General features: G+C 35.6%; 1 protein-coding gene and 1 long non-coding RNA gene across 6 annotated transcripts in view; one reads left to right on the top strand and one right to left on the bottom strand.

Moving 5' to 3' along the window:
• LOC139139126 (receptor-type tyrosine-protein phosphatase F-like) overlaps positions 1 to 12,782 on the top strand; it is a 63,310-nt gene extending 50,528 nt beyond the window's left edge. For all 5 annotated transcript variants that reach the window (XM_070707922.1, XM_070707924.1, XM_070707923.1 and 2 more), the window contains 8 exons: positions 784 to 919; positions 1,720 to 1,865; positions 2,613 to 2,783; positions 2,990 to 3,148; positions 3,489 to 3,773; positions 4,673 to 5,020; positions 8,164 to 8,303; positions 8,981 to 12,782. In XM_070707922.1, the coding sequence (XP_070564023.1) occupies positions 784 to 919; positions 1,720 to 1,865; positions 2,613 to 2,783; positions 2,990 to 3,148; positions 3,489 to 3,773; positions 4,673 to 5,020; positions 8,164 to 8,303; positions 8,981 to 10,234 (2,639 nt within the window). In that variant the 3' untranslated portion in view covers positions 10,235 to 12,782. The remainder of the gene's footprint in view (positions 1 to 783; positions 920 to 1,719; positions 1,866 to 2,612; positions 2,784 to 2,989; positions 3,149 to 3,488; positions 3,774 to 4,672; positions 5,021 to 8,163; positions 8,304 to 8,980) is intronic.
• Positions 1 to 20,655, bottom strand: part of LOC139139129 (uncharacterized) — a 68,710-nt gene that overhangs the window by 44,884 nt on the left and 3,171 nt on the right. The gene's annotated exons all lie outside the window — the stretch shown is intronic.

Raw genomic sequence — 20,655 nt, 5'->3', positions numbered from 1 at the left:
AATGCAATATTTTACCAATTTTAAGTTTTTTAATAATCGTGGACCAAATGGATATCACATTTCATCAGCTACAGTTTTTTTTTATCAAAATTTTGGAAAAAATCAGAAAAAAAATTGACTACAGTATATTTTATAAAGGTGACAAAAATTGACTTTGGCGCTCAAAGGGTCAAAGAAGATAAGGCGGATGACAATCAGATTGGAATAATCTACATGTACTAACTCTAGAAAAGTTTTGATTTAACAAGAGTTCAAGTTTGTTTCAAAATCAAAGTTTTTGTTGTTTGTACTCAGCTGCTATCACTAGTATGGAATTTTGTGAGAAAATAGCAAGAAATGGAGAGTTTCTCATTTTTCTTTGTGATAAACGTGTGAGTATAGATTTTTTCTCACACTAACCAAGTGAGAATATTGTACCGGTATTCTTGCAGTCAATTGGTGAGAAATCAGTTTTCTCATTCTACATATATCTGCAAGAAATGGGATTCTAGCAGTTACTGAAAATTTGCTTTTCTCACAGTCAATCTGGAAGTATTTTTTTAAACCATTGAAATCTTCCTCTGATGACTTTGAGTTTAGATTTCACAAACTATTTCTGAGTGTATTTCTCTTTGCCAGTATGATGACGAATGAACAAGTAACCATAAAGCATTTAACGGTTTGAGTTAGGCGATATGCATATATGTGTATACCATTAAGATAAGTTTAAAATGTTGGGTATATGCATATTGACAGAAATGAAAAAACGCGTGCCTTGATTTGTCGTATTTGATTTGATTTCAGCACCAAGTGAACCACTCCGAGTCAGTGCTGTCGCCATAGACAAAAACAGTATACAGGTAAGATGGGAGCCTCCTGAATATCCACGCGGGTCTATCACAGAGTATAAGATTTACTGGAGAAGTAGCAGCTCAGAATTGTAAGTTATCAGCAGTTAATATCTTTTAAGGTAATATGCACCTCGAAAGTGAAAGACTTAAACTTTTGCTCTAACTTTCCTCAAGGAATCTTTCAATCATTCTCTTTCAAAATCAAGAATAAAAATAGGGGGTCACCGTGCAAATTTTTGTACTAGAGAAACAAATTACCCAAGATTTACCGATATTAGAAATTCAAAATGGCCGCCATCCCTGTGTTAACTCTATGGAGAAAAATAAAAATTTTTGAATTTCGAAAAACTAAGCCGGTAAAAAGTTTTCTTTCACCAAGAGCTTTAAAATGAACCCCCACATGTGGTATATCAGAAGAGAACTGTAAAAGTTTGAGAGTCCCAATGTCTGTCCCCGAGGTGCGTTCTACCTTAAGTGGTTTCAAACACAGAAACAGTCTTCACAAATACATTGTATTGAAGTCATATGTAGACTGATGCATGCAGGATATAAAATTTTTACATGATCATGGATTCGTGTTCTGCATACCTTGTACAAGTTCTGTATATGGACACAAATTCATTCAAGTACATATATTCTTGTTATATACTGAAATCTCAGTTCTGTATGTACAAATGTACATATACTCTCATTATATACTGAAATCTTGATTATTTACTGGAATTACCGGTACTTAGCAAGTGATTTATTGAAATAAGTCTACAGCAGCAGAACGTCAACATATCCAGATTAGGATTTAAATGCTGTTTTTTCATGTTGAGGAATGCTGTACAAATGCTTAGTACATAATGATGTTAACTCTTTTGGCCAATCTCTATTCTCTGTGTAGGAGTTTAGATGGTTCAACCCAAGAGCTACTGTATGAAGTTGAAGGTCTAGAAGAGTATGTTTCGTATGAGTTCTATGTTCAGGCGTATACGGCAGTTGGTGGTGGAGGTTTCTCACAGGCAGTCTTTCAATATACCAAGGAAGGAGGTTTGTTTATTAAAAAGTGTTGTTTTGCTGGTGAATAACTACTTTTCAATTATTTTTTTACTTCTCATGAATTACATCCAAGGAATTTATGAGTATGACATACAGGGATCATTTGTTGGCAGAGATGGATATGGTTACCTGTGAGTTGAAAAGGGTGATTTTATTTAATATGCAGTGCAGCTATTGTGGCATTCGGTGAATTTGGTCACATGCTATGTGAAACCGCTGAATACTGACTTACACAAGACTGTGACTTGACTGAGGCCAGAATAAAGCAAATTCTCTTGTACAGGCTACATGGTCGTGCTTTTTAAAGGCATTTACTTTGAACAAGAATTTAGTTGTTAAATGTTTGATAGCAATTTTTGGCTGTTTAAACCCATAGATTGAGTTGTAGGAGATTTTTGAATAAAAAAAATTGAGTGAAGATATTTCTCCAATATTCTTGTTTCAATTCTCAGTCAAACTCATACTCACAGCAAATGTTCTAGTTTTACGATGATAGTAGAGCTAAATGTGGGAAAATTACACTAAAATGTATACAGTGTGAAATGCAATGAAAATATCGACATTTTATTTTTTGTGTATTATGAAAGTTTCATGTACCATATTGCAATAAGTTTGCTTAATTCTTGGCATAATTCTCTATCAATTTATCTTTTCTTCAACGATTCCTTGATGGCGAATTGCTGGAAATCACAGAAAATTTAAAATTTACAATCACTTCTCCAATTGTATTTCTTTTAGTTCCATCTGGCCCACCAAAACACATTCAAGTCATGCCAGTGGATAAGGAGCCATCAAGTCTTCAAGTAACCTGGCAGCCACCGTGCTTGGATGACAGAAATGGTATCATAAGAGGCTACATTCTGCACTTCTGTGAAGCTGAGAACATGTCCACATCAGTGGACTGTAAAGGTAATTATTATCTCCCGTTATGTGAATGCAGGGACACAGGGACTGATTTTCAGGGTTTTTTTCAGGGTTAATTAACCGTTTGAGTGCTGTATATTTTTCCCTCCAAAATTTTAGTACTACATTTTACCAATTTTTATGAATTTTTCTGAATTTTTTTTTGATAATTTTGAACCAAATGGTCATTACATTTTATTACATCTCCACAGACAATAGCACGGAGACCCAGAATGTATCAGCTGAGGTTACAACACAGCTGGAAAATCTGAAACCATTTACTCCATACGTAGTTTGGTTGGCAGCGTACACTGGTGTAGGAGTACCTGGTCCAAACAGTACAATGACGTGGAACAAAACTGCACAAGGAAGTGAGTATTTCAACTGATGAGTACTGTACCTGGTATATAAACAGTGGCAAGAGTTTGACAATCTGGGATAAATGATAATTTGAGCTGTATCAAACTTTTTGACTGTTTAACAGGACACTCTCATGTTATACATGTGGTAGTGTTCACATTATTGGTTAAAATACTGCGGGAGATCCTCTAATGATATGGTAATATTTAAGCTATTTGATTAAAAAGTATTAAATTAGGCCAAACTGTCCAATTTTTGCAATTTAGTTTGCAGTTGCTCATGTTAGGTATGATGATGCAATAACCTGTGTATATACAGAATATACTCTATGGAGATAAAATTTCTTTTCAGCTCCAAGTGCACCTTTGGAAGTGTTTGTAACTTCTCAGAGTTCAACTGAGGTTAGTCTGGAATGGCAAGAGCCATGGCGACCCAGTGGTATCATCAAAGAGTACAGAGTGATCTACAAGAGTGACAACCATGATGGGTCTTCTTCAAGCGACCAGACCAGGATAGTTCTTAAGGAGTTGCTCGGTTATACAAACTACACCATCAAAGTTCAAGCATGCACCAGTGCAGTGACTGCTCCGTGTGGTGATTTTTCCTCTGAGATATATGCAAAGACTCTGATTGGTGGTGAGTTCCTGTGATATTCTTCGTAAATAAATATTTTCTACTTTAAATAAGACTAATGTCTGTAATTCTCAATGGGAATGACATAGTCTTTTGGCACATTGGAACATGTGATGTTGCAATTTGAATGAAAAGATGACATAAAATTGGTTTTTTGCGCTTTTCTTCACCTAATGACTGATAAAATAGCAATCCACCTTTTACCTCACATATGGCAAATGTGATAACTTTTTGTCCAGAAGTTGGAACATACATTTTATAATTTAGACACGGCAGAATCGGTGTAATTCTGCATTCACCTAATATGGGTAAATTACTGAGAATCAGGTCAAACAAGTACATGTAGCATTCTGGTGTGTGACATTTATTGGTTTACCTTGCTTGAAAGAAACTCTTCATGATCTAAGCAAATGCCATATATCTGTCAGATACCCAATAATTAAGACAGAAACTGTAAGTTTGATCATAGACAGTATATGGTTTGATAAATCCTTCGGTATTTGTAAAAGTTCCCTGAATGATGTTGTAGTGCTTCATTGCCAGGGCACTAGTTTTTGGGATACTCAAATTTTTGCATTATTTTTCTTATTGCTTGCGTCGACCCATAAACCTTTGGAGTAAAGAATTTTTCCACCATCTTACTTTTGTGGAAATGCAAGATTGTTCTTTTTCCACAGAGAATTAAAGCAGGATACAGTGGCCATTCTGAAATTCAACTATTGAGGCAACCAGTATTTGAATTGCAAAATAATTGTCTTTCCAGTGAATTTTCAGCAAAAATTTATAAATGTCCTAGTTCGAGGCAATAACACCAGTTCTTGAAATCTGGTAAACATTCTAGGCCATGTAATAGATGTCAATCCATGTTCTTGACAAAGTTGTTGGTAATTTGTCTTTTGCAGTTCCTGGAAAACCAAATCCTCCAAGTGTGAAATTGCAGTCATCTCACGAAGTTGTCGTTACTCCAAATGAGCCTTTGATACCCAACGGGCCAGTTGAACATTTGAAATATGTCGTCTTTTATAAAGGCAGCAATGACCATGGCGACTATAGAGAAAATAAGAACCAAAGAACTACTGACCAACAGACAACTGGGAACAGTTTCCGAATTTCAGTGGATTGTGCTGATTTTGAAGATGATGAACAGTTTGTCTTTGCTACCAAAGCTGTTAATTCCCATGATGGCAAAATGTTGATCAGTGACATGAGTGAGCCATCACAGCCAGTAACTCTGTGTCACTCTATGCCAGGTAAGTTGGTCGTGACAAACTCTCAAGTGTGCCCGTTTGACTTGAGCCATTCTCAATTATTCTTTGTGTCAACCCTGATTTTTTCAGTAACAGTCTCTGAACTCATTACTCATTAAAAGTTCATATTTCTGAGCTCATGAACTTCATCATTTATTTCAAATTGAAGAAACATCTTTCACTTTCTCAGAAATCTTCCTGTAATATTTTCATACAAGCTTTCTTACTCATTAGTCATTACAATGTTTCAGCAGTGTGGATATTTATTTAATGAATTATCAATTTTGGTGAATATTATCTTCTTCAAACATTCCTTTCCTTAGTTTGTCAATTTTTCCATCTCTAGCTTTCATCTCCCTCCCCAATCTCGTAATATTATGACAGAAAATACATTCCTTTTGAGACATGTTTTTCAATCTGTTCAAAAATCCTCCCTGAAGACAGTGCGTGTCTATGTGCTATTATAGTTTACAAGTAGATCCATAGATAATGCTGCACAGTATAGCAAAATTGCTCTATGTTCTTCATTTGTAATAGACATTGTGACATTTTCATGATCTTGTGCAGTCTGGTAAATATGGACAAATACATGGTAGAGGGGATTCATAAAGTCTTCTGTCATACAGAATGGATTTATGTAATAATGAGTGATCAATCTGCATGGGAAGGCAACTGTTTTAGCACTCACATAGAAACTTTTCATGTCTTTGCTACCGTCATAGTAATTGAAGGCTCTCATATTGAAAGTTAGCATAGCCTTTTCTACCATCATAGTTCTAGGACAGTCACCCCCTGGACACCGAAGCCAATGGAGGTTTATCCTTACCCTAGCCCAATTGGTGGGTGGGAAATATCAAGGGGTTAACCATACCGTGATGGCATTGTCATTAAGCTGTAAAGTTTACATATATCAATGTATAATAATATATGGTTTTATTATTCCTCATTATTATTTATATCAATTTTGCACAGAATATGTTATATTTTGTATAAATATTGATACATCAGATTTTTATGGAGTCTACAATTATGCAAATGAATCTGTTATATTTTCTTGCATGTATTTTTGTCTACATTCCTGTTGTACAAAATGTAAAGTTTTCTCAGTCTGGCACAAACAAAAGCCAGGAGATATGATTGGGTCATTTCAGAGTGACACTCAAAGTGAAGAGAATTAAATGGAGTAACCTGAACAGATGGCAACCTTTTTAAGGTAGCCTCAAAATGGAATGAATGACTTAATTATTGCTTAAACTTTTCTTTATATGATACTTCAAACCATTCACTTTCAAATCAAGAACAAAAATTTGGGTTCAAAGTTTGAATTTTCACGATATGGTAACAAGTTTCTTTAAATTGGCTTATATTTGGAATTCAAAATGGCAACCATCCCTGTGTTAATTCTGAGGGGGAAAAGATAAATTTTGAATTCCATGAAATTAAGCCTGTGAAAACTTTTCTTACTCCATGAACTTCCAAATTAGCCCCAACAAATGGTAGACCAGAAAAATATTCTAATGAGAGTCTGAGTATCTGCGTTTGCGGCACATATCTTAAGGGAGAGCACGCCTCGGGGACAGATAGTCGGACTCTCAAACTTTTACAATTCTTTTCTTATATACCACTTGTTGGTGTTCATTTTAAAGCTCTTCGTGTAAGAAAACTTTACACTGGCTTCGTTTTTCAAAATTCAAAAATTTTATTTTTCTCCATAGAGTTAACACAGGGATGGCAGCCATTTTGAATTTTAAATATCGGTAAATCTTGGGTTACTTGTTTCTCTAATATCAAACTTTCCTCAGTGACCCCCCAATTTTTATTCTTGATTTTGAAAGAGAATGGTTGAAAGATTCCTTAAGGAAATTTTGAGCAAAAGTTTGTTTCCCTTTCGAGGCACATACTACCTTAATGCATTAATTTGCTGAAGGTTAACTCTATGGTTAATTAAATTGAGTGTTTTACAATATCATCTTTGAGTTACTTTTTTATATACATTTGTAGATTTATGACTAGAACAAAAAACGCTGTTGTGAATAAATCTTCCTTTGTTTTATTTACGTTCCATTTACTGTGTGTCTGTATCTAACCGTAAAGTGGTGCACTGTCATATAAACCTCCTGAAAAAAGACATGAAATAAACCCTGGCTATGTGCTATGATCGAAATGAATTGATTTCAGGTGATTGAAATCAGAGGATTGAAATGAATTGATTCCAGATTAGTGAAATCAGAGGATTGGAATGAAATGATTCCAAGTGATTGAAATCAGAGTTCATGAGTTCAGTTTTAGAACACACGGTTGAAAATCAATGATGAACTAACAAAGAAAAATTTCAACTGGAATTCCAGCTCCCTTATCTCTGCTTTGGTTTAATAAGCTAAATTGATATGTGTCTCTGCTTTCAACCTCACAAAGCAGTATAAGTCTATTTTCCTCTTGAAAACTTTTATGAGTTTATTAGTCACAAATAAAAGCCTTCCAAGATTTCTGTCTACCACCAATGTTGAGCAAATGAATTCAACTTATCCCAAAATGAAGGGTCAGGGGGAAGTGTGTGTTCCACTTGTAATAGTCTCACACAATATTTTGACATGACCTTGGAAACACTCCCACTCACATTGCTGATTGATTTCCTGGAAAAGTTTAGTCTCTTAAATTCAGGAGAACTGGCTGTAAACTGCCATCAGCTATACAATATATTCTTCAGTGTCATACCTGACCAAGTTTTTGAGATTTTTTCTCAGAAATGTTTAGTCACTTGAATTCTATGATTTGCGGCCTCGTTTCCAATTTTACCAAACTTCACTGTGATTGGAAGCACAAGCTCAGACATCAGGTTTCTGTAGTTCATGTAATTTTTTAGACCAGCTTGATAATTTGACTGAAAATATATACTAGTTTTGGTTAATGTTTTAATGTTATTGACAATGACCTTGCTAATTGACCTCTTTGACATTTGCGTCAGACAGTTTGACAACTTGCCAAAAACAGTTACACCAGGCTGTAACCTTTTACAAATACAAATATGGGGATCGTAGACAGCAGCATCTATTCATAGTAGTATTTAGAGTCTTTTAAAATATGATCATTGTCATAGTTTACCTGAACATACTTTCATGTTTTTTTCCTTTTTTTTTCCATTTCAGACATTGCCTTGATAGTGGCTATGATCATAGTTGGTACAATACTAGTGATCATCATGCTTGTTCTCGTAATATATTGCCGCAAAAAGTACAAGAAGTCAGAGTACGCTCTTCCAATTCCTGATGCTAAACTACCAACTTCGGTAGGAGTCATATTATTTATTTAATAGTAAATAAAGCTTTCTTTTCAACAGCCCTGAGCTAGCATAGTTTGCTATGGACAGCACCCACTTAGTGTAAAAACAAGAGTTTCAGCCTTTGCTGGTGTAGTGAAATCGTAACTTTTTCCAATATCAAGCCTGTCAATGTTTGCAATTTGAACTGGTAGCGTACATGTGTTGTCATTGCCACTTGTGGTTGTATAAGCGTAGAATACATTTCACTGTATCTGAGAAAAATGGAGAAAGCACCACTCTTGATAATGTTCATCTTCTCTGACTGATTATGCAGCACGACATTTTAACATATATGTACATAATATTTCAGGGCTCTGAAAACCAAATGAGGTTTTTGTTGGACGTCACCCCTTTGGCAATGACACTGCTATCCTTGTTAAATAAGTAGAAGGCGGTTTGGTATATATACTACTATCAGATTGTTCATCATGGTTTATAGAAACCATGGTTCTAAGAAACAGCCAAACACTAGCACATACCGGTAGTTTGCATTTCCTTTATTTTGACCTTCCAGATCTGATCAAATGTGAGTGCAGCGACCTTGACACTATTTTTCCTCTACTACAGTTTTGTTTTGAAATAATTCTTTTCAAAAAGCATCGAAACATGTAATGTTTAAAATCTTATTCCTTTATCTTTTAAAGGATACCCCGCCTGAATCACCCACAGAGAAGGTTGACTTTTTTGAGGCCAGAGAGGTCTATGATGTCCTTCAGAATCAAAAGGTTCATCAAAATGGTGTTGGACCAATTGCCAGATACCAGCGACAGAGCAGTGGTGGTCACAGTGACACATCCGCAACATCAGCTACCCATCTCATCAAACAAAGTAACCCAGATGCACCAATTGATGAAGATGAAGATGAAGTGTTCCCGTTACAATTTCAGAACTATCATAACTCAAAGAAGCATCCTCTCAGAATTCAAATACCCAGGCGTTACATGAATCATCAGGATCCCGGGGAAGGCTTGTTGGCGCTTCGAAGCCCCGATTCAGGCATTATAGCTGGGTCACCAGGTTACAGTGGAACAACTGGCAGCCTCCCTCTTGCAGAGGGACGTTCAATCAGCAACGGAAAGGAAAGCATGTCGGATTACTTACAGATGGCTGAGGAGTTTGGTCAAGGCAACAACAGCTTACCAAATGACCAAAATGCTAGTCGTCTGATGAGCTTTGACTCTGGTATCAGTTACAATGATTCAAGTCCAGATGTGTTGATGACTCCATTGACACTGTCAGGACTTCTGCCCTTTGAAGGTTCTGATGTTATGTATTCTCAACTTAGTCCAGATGGCAAACTGACACCAGTAAACCTTGATGAACTAGGTATTCACCTATTCCCTGATGATTGGGGAAGCATTGCTCCAACGGCTCCAAATATCAACTACAAACAACTCAGTCCAGAGGGGAAACTTGCTCCTGTCAACATACTCAGCCATGACAATGAAACTCCCTCAGGAGGACACACCAGCAAGGGTGGTCTAGACAACAAGATATCAACTGATGGAGTGTCATCTCGTGCAAGAAAGAATGAATCCATAAAGGGACTTAATGAGATTGTTCCTCTGACTGACATCATAGTTATGAATGTTCATGGAGTCTTGTCAGAAGATGACATAACAGACCACGATGAAACAAATGCTAACGATGCAGAGCTTGTTCCAAGAGATGGAAAAGGGAAGATTGATGTGTCACCGGTACAGCATGTAACAGAAGACGATATTCCGACTTCCAATGGAGACTCTGACAATCCTGCAACCCCAGTGCTTTTGGACAATCCTGGATATATAACCAGCAATGCTGTAGACACTTCACAATCTTCATCGCATGATTCCAACAGTGCCCCTTTGTATGTAAACGGTGGCACAAATCAACATTATGTGAACACAGTCAATTAATCAGAATGCCAGCATATCTACAGCAGTGATTAGCCAGATTTAAACCAGGAATACAGGAAAAACACTTGACTGGCATTATCTATTTTATTGTATTACCCTGAAAGCAAATGTTAAAAAATGTATTTTTGTTGTATAATATTTGCCAAAATAGGGTGAGGAACAATTGATTGATTGGCATCAGCTGTATATATAAACATTTCCCAACCATTCAGATCCTGAAGTCAGTTATTTTCACAACAGTGACTTTTCAAATATGCACATGCATTCACTCATGCATACATGTTTGTTTGAATGTACCATTGTATGCATGCATACTGGTATATAAATGATATGTAGAGACATACATACACAATTTATGTATTCATGTAGGCATCCATTCATTCTTTTCAAATCTTGCATTAAGTCACTTGTCTGATGACTTTCAAAGTTAGTTTGTAAGTGAATTCCTCTTACTAAACATTAAATTTTCAAAGTAATGATAATCTTTATAGCCCTGATATTTGGATTTTGCAAACTGACGTTGTACAGCAGAAGGGCCTGAGTATGCAAAGAGCCTTTATGCCATACGATTGAGGTTCACAAACCTGTTTCAGGGCCATTAAGGATTTATCATATACCTTATGGAATGATGACTATGCAGGTATAAAGGTTGCCAGTGATAACTTTCCTTAGATTTGTTCAAAGTGTGAGGAAGTATGTGTATGCAAATTTGTATTTTTAAGGCAACTTTTGTCATTTTTGATCAAAAATGTTTTTTCTCAATTTGAAATTTTGGTATACATGATACAAGATACACCATGTACGTTATGGAATGACAAATATGTAGTTAAAAATATTGCGCAAAAATTTGGAGATAGAAATATATGCCATATTAAACATTTATTGCCACTTTTGTAAATTTTGTCTACAAATTAAAGCAAGGCCACATTCCAACACACTTTGATAAACCTAACGACATCATTTGTTTACCTGTAGAACCATGGTCACTTGTTGGTTACAAGTCCTCTCTGCGACTATGCAGCCCATATAGAGGTGTGTAGATACACGTCAAACCAACAGACGTGTATCTACACACCGTCCCTCTATGGGCTGCGTAGGTGCAGAGCGGACTTGTAGCCGACAAGTAACTGTGGGCTTGGCTTATCATTCTATGGCATGATCGCACTCAATCTGATTTATATTTAGTTAACTTTCAGATCAGATGCAGACATTATCAATATCACCCGATTTAGCTAACTTCACTGTCGCCCATACTGTCAGAGCGACAGAAGAATTTGTTTGAATCTTGGGCTTCCTTTGTTAGTGAAGGGAAATTTGCTGATAGCAATGCAAGTAGTAACTAGAATAAAGTTAGTTCCAAAGTGCACACACTTGCCCATATTTTTGACTAAATGTGTCTGGGCGTGATATGGCAAATTATTACACAAATGTTTGGGTATTTTTGCCCATAGCGTTACATAGGAACATGGCTCGAGGTACATGATAAAATTTTTGTTCAGTGAGTTGTTTTTGGCCAACATTGTCTTACTTTGTTTCCTTGCATTCAATACAACAAAACATCTTGAACAGGCATTCACTGAATACATTCTTCATTCAATACATTCCATAAATGAACATTCCATATATGTTATCAGTTTATGCACTTTAGCAATTTGGAAAATCACATTAGCATATAGACGGGAAGATACGTCACTAGTGGCACTTTCCTAAGCCTCCTATAACCCCGTAAGAGTCATGGAAGCACAGGGAGGGCCCCTGATCCTCCAGTCTACTTACTATAAATGTCTGCTGTGTGCAAATGATTGTTAGGAAATTTTATGAGCTACTAGAGACTACTTCTGTAGAAGCTTATTAGTATGGATATTTGTGTACCGTCGGATGTCAGTCTATGTATATGTGTGTGAAGATGTTCTTGAGATTGAATTAAAGTACCTACAAACTTTATATATGGTAAGTAGATGTGTCATGGAGTATGCCCAAACATTTTTTTGTCTACGATGCCAAGGATAACTTTTTTAGATTTGTTCAAGGTGTGATGAAGTACATGTTTGCAACTTTTTGTTTTTAAGGCAACTTTAGTCATTTTTGATCAAAATGTTTTTTTCTCAATTTGAAATTTTGGTATACATGATCCTGCTTATGACCATAGCTTAAAATTTTTTAAATTGTTTTCAAATTTGATTAGAAAAACACAAACATCTTCCTTGTCTTAGGAAAGACATTCCTAATTTGTAAGAAAAACATACCAAGGAGAGCTGGTGTGGGCAGAGACTGATCGCTAATTGCCAGAACACATGATGCCAGTAACCTCTTGTAAACAGAAAGGCAATAGCCTACTGACATAGACAACATTGACCACTTGATTAAAATGAGTCGGCAACTTCAATTTCTGGCTAATTGACCCATTCTGTGTGTACTTAAGAAGAAAATGGGTGTGATGAACATGCAATTGGACAGTTTACAGTTAAGCTGAAAGAGCTGTGTATTGGTACAAGTTTTAATTATATATAGTGGTACTGGTATATTAAGTGAGTAAATTGACAGATAACTAATATTTCTTTGAAAAAGATATTTTCAAATGAGCTGTTTGTTCCTGCCAACTGGTATTATGCTGTTTAGGTCTTCTGTGCCACCTACATGTGTGTCTAAAATAACTACCATGCCATCGGTGAGATTTTGTAAGAAAGATTTCAATCAATTATTGCAACTATTTTATGACCTTTCCTCTGAAAAGACCCTGCAACTCTTTTGTATATTTACTGACAATTATCACTGACACGTTTTTCTGTTCACATATTTGTTCATTGAACAAGCAAATTGTCTCTTAAAAGCTGGTTATGCTGTTGATGATGTCTTGATAATACAAATGACAACACAGTAATACTTGCAGGAATGATCGACAATAGAAATCCTTGTTTTTCATCTTTTGATATACTTTAAGTTAAGGTAGAATGTGCGTTGGGGACAGCTATGCAGACTCTTAAAGTTTTTCAATTCTTTTCTGATCTACGACATATAGTGGCTCATTTTGAAGCTCTTGGGACTGTAAGAAAAAGTTCAACTATGTTAGCTTTTCGAGAATTAAAAATTTTATTTTTCTCCACAGAGTTAACACAGGGACGGCGGCTGTTTTGAATTTCAAATATCGGTAAATTTGGTTCTCTAGTAACAAAATTTGCATGATGACCCCCGATTTTATTCTTGATTTTGAAAGGGAATGGTTGAAAGATTCCTGAAGGAAAGTTTGAGCAAAAGTTTTAGTTTTCACTTTCGAGGCACATACCACCTTAACTTCTTTTTCTTCATGAGTATACAACAAGTACAACTAATGCCATAAAGGTGGGAAATCCAATGTGTCTGTCTATGTGCCTGTCTATAGATACAAATGTCTGTATGTATGTTCTGTACGTTTTCACCAATATTTCAAAGTAATGTTGAAAAGTTGAAAGCGAAAGTCAGGAGATATTCTTTTTCAGGTGTTTTAACTTTCACAGATACATTTTTGTCCTTTTTATTTAACTTTGCATCAGTCTTTCATAATGGATTGTTCCTTAAAAATTTCTGTTATAATTTCCTGATCGCATTGAGATTTCATTGTGACTTTGATCGATACTACATGTAAACAAATTAACAGCTACTACTCTGTCTACTACATATGATTCAAAAAGTAATTTAGAATGTTTTGTCCAAATGTTTTATTTCTAAACAAACTTTGTACATACATTCAGTGCATTATTAACATAAGCATTGTAATCACTACTATGTAAGATTTCAATCACTACAACATGGATATTGTTTGATGCGAACTTTCTCTCTACCTCATCATCTGGTCTGCACGGCTTGGTTAGGCCAGTACAATCTAATCCTCCATATATGAAGAAGAGTCCCTGTATAAATAAATACCAATGGTGTATCATCAAGTGTCGTTAAGTTTTACGTAATCTAGTTTCAACTGATTGCTGCCCAGAACTGAACTCAGTATTTGTTAGTTATCAGATACGTAATGGAATTTTGTGAGACTATCACTAACTGATAATTTTATAAAGATATTAATAGGGCTATGTTAATATAGGGCTATATTCTATAGAATTAGATTTGACATGAACTTTTTGTATCCCAGGAAATGTGAGCTTTGTTTGAGGGCGTAACATTCAAATCCATGAATCAATAAGTAAAATGTTGCTGCAGTGTTCATTCTCAACAAAAAGAGTTGTATTGCCGATATGGAGATTTACCTTGATTGAAGTTGCAGGACTTGCTGGTTCAAGTAACCTGATGACAGAAATGATTTGCCAAAATTGGGATAAAGAGTTACGCCATTAAACATAGTTGGAGAATTTATTTTAACATTTATGAAAACATCATATTCATTGAAATTTATTGATTCACTTTGCATCAAAAAGTTTTAATAAATCAGCATAGACTATGACATGTTCATGCCAGTAAAGAAGAGTTTTTTAGCTCACATTTGGTTTTACCAATGTGAGTTTATCGTATAGGCTGAAGTCGATGGCGTCTGTATGTATGTGTGTATGTATGTATGTATGTATGTATGTATGTATGTATGTATGTATGTATGTATGTACGTACGGTATGTCCGTCAACATCAAAAACACGCAAACCGCTGCACGTTTCAGCTTGGTATTTGGTGTGTGGATGCATCCTGGGCTATAGATGGGATTTTCTTCAAGTGAAGTTTGCAATGCCCAAATTATGCAAATGAGCTTAAAATGTGAAAATGGTCAAAGATAAATAACTCAAGAACCGCTGTTTTGATTGCTTTGAAAATTAGTGTAAAAGTACCTTAGGTGAACCTTATACAGTTTTTATGAATATTGTGAAGATATCCTTAACCCTTTTCCTGCCAGACAGTAATAACTGTATCACTTCCCCATCAGCCAAGTCAGTAAAAAGCGGTATTGAGCCAAAACATGATGTATTTTCACCCACTTGCTTGGTCTGTTATAGCATCTTTATTCCAAAAAATTCAAATTTACAGTATTTATGTTTTGAACACCTTTCAAATGTACAGTATGATGTTAAAATACACCATATGGAATATGTTGTGTTTCATTAATTTAACCATCTTGACCTGGTGGTGAAATATGAACTGGCAGGAAAAGGGTTAATTTTGTATTTTTGCTGAATTTTTTGTGATTTTTCTCATTTTCAGTAAAAATTATTCTTCTCTGAAACCGCCAGCCCAATCGCTCTCAAATTGGGGTTGTCTCTTTGCAAGGGTGTTCCTCTTCTAATTTGTTGAAATTATGACAAAATTGGGAAAATTACTATTTTTAAGCAATTCTGTCATTTTTGGTCAAAAATCTTAGACAGTATTTCTTTTTAAAACCCCTGGACAGACAGCTTTCATATCTGGTACACAGATGTACAGAGATGACAATAGTTAGATATGTGGAATTGTCCTGAAATATAAAAAATTGTATTTTTAAGACAATATTGTCATTTTTGGTCAAGAAAACTTTATCTCAAAATTACTTGTTTGATAGCTTTGTAATTTGGTATAAAGTCCCTTGTTTGATAGTAATTTGGTATAAAGACCCGAAAGATGTTATTAGATAAATTTTCTGCTCAAAGTGTTGGGAAACCCCAAAATTTGTATATTTTAGTACTTTTCTCAGTTTGTGACCTTAAATGACCTACACCAACCCAGGATATGTTGTGAGACAATTTTGAAGGCTGTGAACATAATTTTGTCATATTTGGTACCAATTTGTAGGAAAATTTGATCCAGAAAACAAAGCTGAGGTGAATTTTTTCATTTTGGACCAATTTTTGCAACTTTTCTATGTAAGACATACAAGAACTGATGAGAAATTTGGATCCAGGATAATTCCAGATGTTGTAATCACCGCCCACAGTGGAAGGCATTTCACTATCTGTAACTAACTTTAGTGCTGTTTACATTAGAATGATAACACTCATGGCATTAATTAAAACATCTCTAAGGTTGTAAATGTACTTCCTGTCATTTGGTCTTATGTTATACCAAGGGGTGAACATTTGATATTCAGGAGGGGGTAGGGTCTAGAAGATCGATGATGCAGCATTACTTTTTTACCAGATCCTTTGTGGCATTTTTGCCCACTCCCACCTTTTCTTTTTTTATCAAGCCTTCTCTGTTTTTTGTTGTTGACATTTGCTTATGTATTTAGGATCTGCTTCTCCCATTGCTATAGAAGTTGATATGCATGTTCCTAAAGATGACCTCCAGTACCTAAGTTGGAAACCTTATTTGCTTTTGCTTTTGTCATTCTTGTTTTTTCTGGTTTAAATATTTCTTGAATGGACCAATTCAAACCGAATGTGAGCACATAGTGTCCTTGACGGTATTTTTTCCATAGGTTTACTCTTTGTTTAAATTGGTATAGCCAAACCTGTTGCATTATTAGTAATAGTGAAAGAAAAGTTTTTTGCTTCATTAACAATGAATCAATGTAATAAATGAATTAAAAATGATCAGAGAACACTCTTTATTTAGAGCTTTCATAGTGTTTTCACAAGACTCTTAAGTTTATTTCTTGTTCCTCATATTTTTTAAGTAAAAAAGTTGACTGCCATGTATCCACACAATTTCTTCTTCTTTAATACTGTAGATTTTTACTGAACTATGCATGCTCTTGACTGTAATCTTAGTGTTTTATCAAATGAGCTTTTCTGTAGTTCATTTTACATATATCTGAATTTGACTTAGTAAAAATGCATCAAGAAAACCGTATAAGTCTAAATGATTTTTTCGATATTGAAACGCTAGATATGTGTGACATATACCGTAGACTCTTGGCAAACTTCAAACATCTGAATATGATTTGAAAATATTGTCATGGTTTTCAAGTTTTCATTTAGCCTTTTCAGCAGTTCATGGGTGTTGATCCATATGGTGCTGCTCACAATACTAGAAATATGGCATAATTCTCTCCATGAATTGTACCATCAGAGATTCCTGAGAATGAAATTTACTGTGCCAAAAATATATGACCTCAAAAATGTATCACACAAACTCAAACCCTTGAAGCATAACAGTTGCTCTGAAGATTGCCATCAAGACAGTGTGAGCCATAATGGTTTGTAGAAATTTACTGCTCAGTAGAACGACTTGTCAAGAGTAAACAGAACATTTGCACAATATCATCAGCCAAATGTCAATGTGACAGCATATTTTATTTGATGGTGATCAAAGAAACTGAATAATAATAATAATAATAATAATAATAATTTGGTTCAACGTAATTGAGATGATACTTCCTTTACACTGATACAGAGTGCTAATCTAAACTGTTTACTTAAGTGTAGTTCTGCTCTGCAAATTATGCAATTGTGTAATCAGGGTTGACACGAGAATAACACTCCTCTTGCCCTTTCTAACCTGATCGCCAAATTTGCATGCCTTTTTTTTGCATTTATTCAGCAGACAAAAGGGCTTACTTTTCGCTTAGCAACAGTACATGATGGTGTGCTTCATGCCCCTACTGTAAGGGCCATACCTTATCCAACCACAGGATGGGGCCACCAGAAGGAAACCCAACGGTGGCACAGAACTTCAACACAGGCTGTGTAAGATGGCATGTCCACAGGGACGCCTCAATGAGTATGCACATTGCCCCTCCCCAGACCACCTGGGAAACCAACACTAGGCCTGTGAGATTAAGCACCTACCCCACAGCCATTGCAATTCAAGGACGATTCCCACTATTTTAATTCATTCATTGCAGCCAGTTGTAATTTTATTCATGGCTCCCCTAAAACTGAACCAAAGACCAAAAGTTCACCCATTTACTCCTGCACAACATGGCCCATGGAGTCGATATTGGGTAGCAGAGCACCATGCACACTTGTCAAGTTCAGCAGATCGTCCATGTAGCCGACACGAACACGAAGTGTCTGTTACCGGCTACCGAAAACTATGAAAAACAGTAAAGAATGAGCTACAAAATCACTATCAGTTTTAAGTTGAAGGTAGAATAAGTCTGTGTCTTTGTATAAATACTATAAAAATAGTAGAAAGTGAGCAACCAGCTGAAAGTTAGTTGAGGAGACCTTTACCGCATATCATTTGCATCTCATTGTCGGCTACATGGACTGTGTGCCTCAAGGTCATCACCACGAACACTTCTTACACAATGCCCTCTCCACTAAACACAACCCTAAATTTGTACTTGATGCCATCTACAAGGAGTTTTAAACTTGAACATGCCATAGGCCCATTTTCCAGACTCCACTGCTTAACTGTGTCATTGCAACTAAGTAACTCACTCTGCACACTGGTACGCCCAAGAAAGACATGGGGTTCACCACCTCGTATGATGGATCTGTCCCACCGAACAGACAAAAGTATCAACACCTACATTCACAAAGACAACTACTTGCTCTACTACACTTTCCTGCAATATAGACACCACGCAGAAATATGGCCTGGGCACCCTTGTGAAGATTGCAGGTGTAAAGAATGATGCAAAAATTGTCAGTAGAACTGTACAAATTAAAAAGGCCTGAAATTTGCCAAATAAAACACCTCTTGATAGCATCAAAACAGTTGTATGGCACAGGAATTAAATCTATTTTCTTAGCACCCAAACAAGGAATGTTATAACCAAATATGATACACAATCTCACTAAAATATGATGCCACATTTCACAAAAGTACACAATCAAAAATGTCTCTTCACAGGTGTAACAAGGAAATACTATAAGTATAAACCAGACACAATGAGTTGTACTTAAATTTACACCATGTGCTAGTTTTGTGCAAACCTTGTTCCACATTTACAAAAACCTGCCAAAACGATTTTGAATGGATTCAATTCCTTTCAACCTGATGCTTTGATATTGTGATAAAAATGCTAGCATATTGTATTCTAACATTGGTCTGGGAAGCGTAGTGTATAAAATGATGTAAAACAATAATATCGTCAATTATATTAAAATGAGACTAAGAAGGAGCTGCACATTGCCAACACAGATTTTTTCAAAGGAATATTTCTCATCAAAGATGAAAGACAAGGAAACCCCCTCATAATATATTCTCAAAAAGTAGAAAATTTAAAGTTTAGTATGGTAGCAATAGTTTACTCAGAGATGAAGGGGTATATATTTGGGGTAAAAACCTCAACTTAAATATTATAAAAAATTAATTTAAATCATTAAGTTGATACTATTTTCTGAAATGTAATATTTCACTTGGAAGAAGAGTATATGTAGAATAAACCTACTATTTTATTTTGCATTATCTCTCCTCATTCTAAAATGGCATGGGTTAAAAGACTGACACTCAGAAAAAGTGATTAAAAACATGATAAACAAAATTAAAAAGCCTCTTATTCAAAATGTAAGAACTATATTGCCAAACAATAAAGCCATTTTGTTATATAGCATTTAAAGAACATTCTGTGAAAATTTCAGTAAATGTGGCCAAGCCAGAGTGGAGTTAAATTCTTTGGAAATCATGAAATTGGGAGAAAAGAGAGGCCAGAAATTCGGGTGATTTGCATACATTTGCATAAATTTGCAACTTACTACTGCTTGACAAGCTAAAAGGTGAATTTGCAAAACAAGTGATTTTGAGCAAAATACTCTGTGTTGGATGCAGCCACCCCTTAATAAAAACAACATGTGATATGCCTTGACCAAAATATGATCAACTCAGCATCTAAAATTGTTTGAGCTTTGAGTCTGAGAGATTGTTCTGTTATCGTGTGATTATCAAAAGTTATTGGTCAGAGCTCTATAGGTTTCCTTCGAAGGATGTGGTCATTATGCTGTGCACTTACTGAATCATAATGTTAAGAGGTTCGATTGAGACTTTGTGAGCCCTCTTTCACTCAAGAATCATTTACATCAATAACCGAGGTCATAAGAAGTTTCTCCTAAAATCAGTCGTATTTTACAAGACTCCCTATGTCGTTTACTGGAGTGACTGTCTGTTTGGAAATTACCTCGATTTGTCGTACTCCGGAAATTACTTCATACCAACAAGCTGGGAGATGATGCACCATCAATATTCATCTGTGTCTTCTATCAGGTAAGTAACTTTTGAACCACTTTAAGAAATCATTGTGGAAACCATAGTCACTTAATTTTTTTTATTTAGTCCATCATCCAACAGGTGCTAGCCCATTTACAGGATGAAGTACCAATAACCCACTACCCCAATGGAGCACAGGGTTCTAAGTAAAGTGCCTTGCTTAAGGGCACAATACTGAGCTACTGAGTCTCAAATTCACCGTCCTCCGATAGTGAGTCCATTACCCTAACAACTGGTCAACGGTGCCTCTGAAGTAAGAGAACAAGATCCACTTTATGAAAAACTTTGCCAAAATCTATGTTAATGGCATTTAACTGTGATCTAGCTTCTGTCAATGACATTGCAAGCAATTTTTTCGATGAGATTGATAGATTTGAGGTGG

The sequence above is a fragment of the Ptychodera flava genome, chromosome 8, assembly GCF_041260155.1.
Source record: "Ptychodera flava strain L36383 chromosome 8, AS_Pfla_20210202, whole genome shotgun sequence".
In the NCBI taxonomy this organism is placed as follows: Eukaryota; Metazoa; Hemichordata; class Enteropneusta; family Ptychoderidae; genus Ptychodera; species Ptychodera flava.
This window is presented reverse-complemented; position numbering and strand designations above follow the sequence as displayed.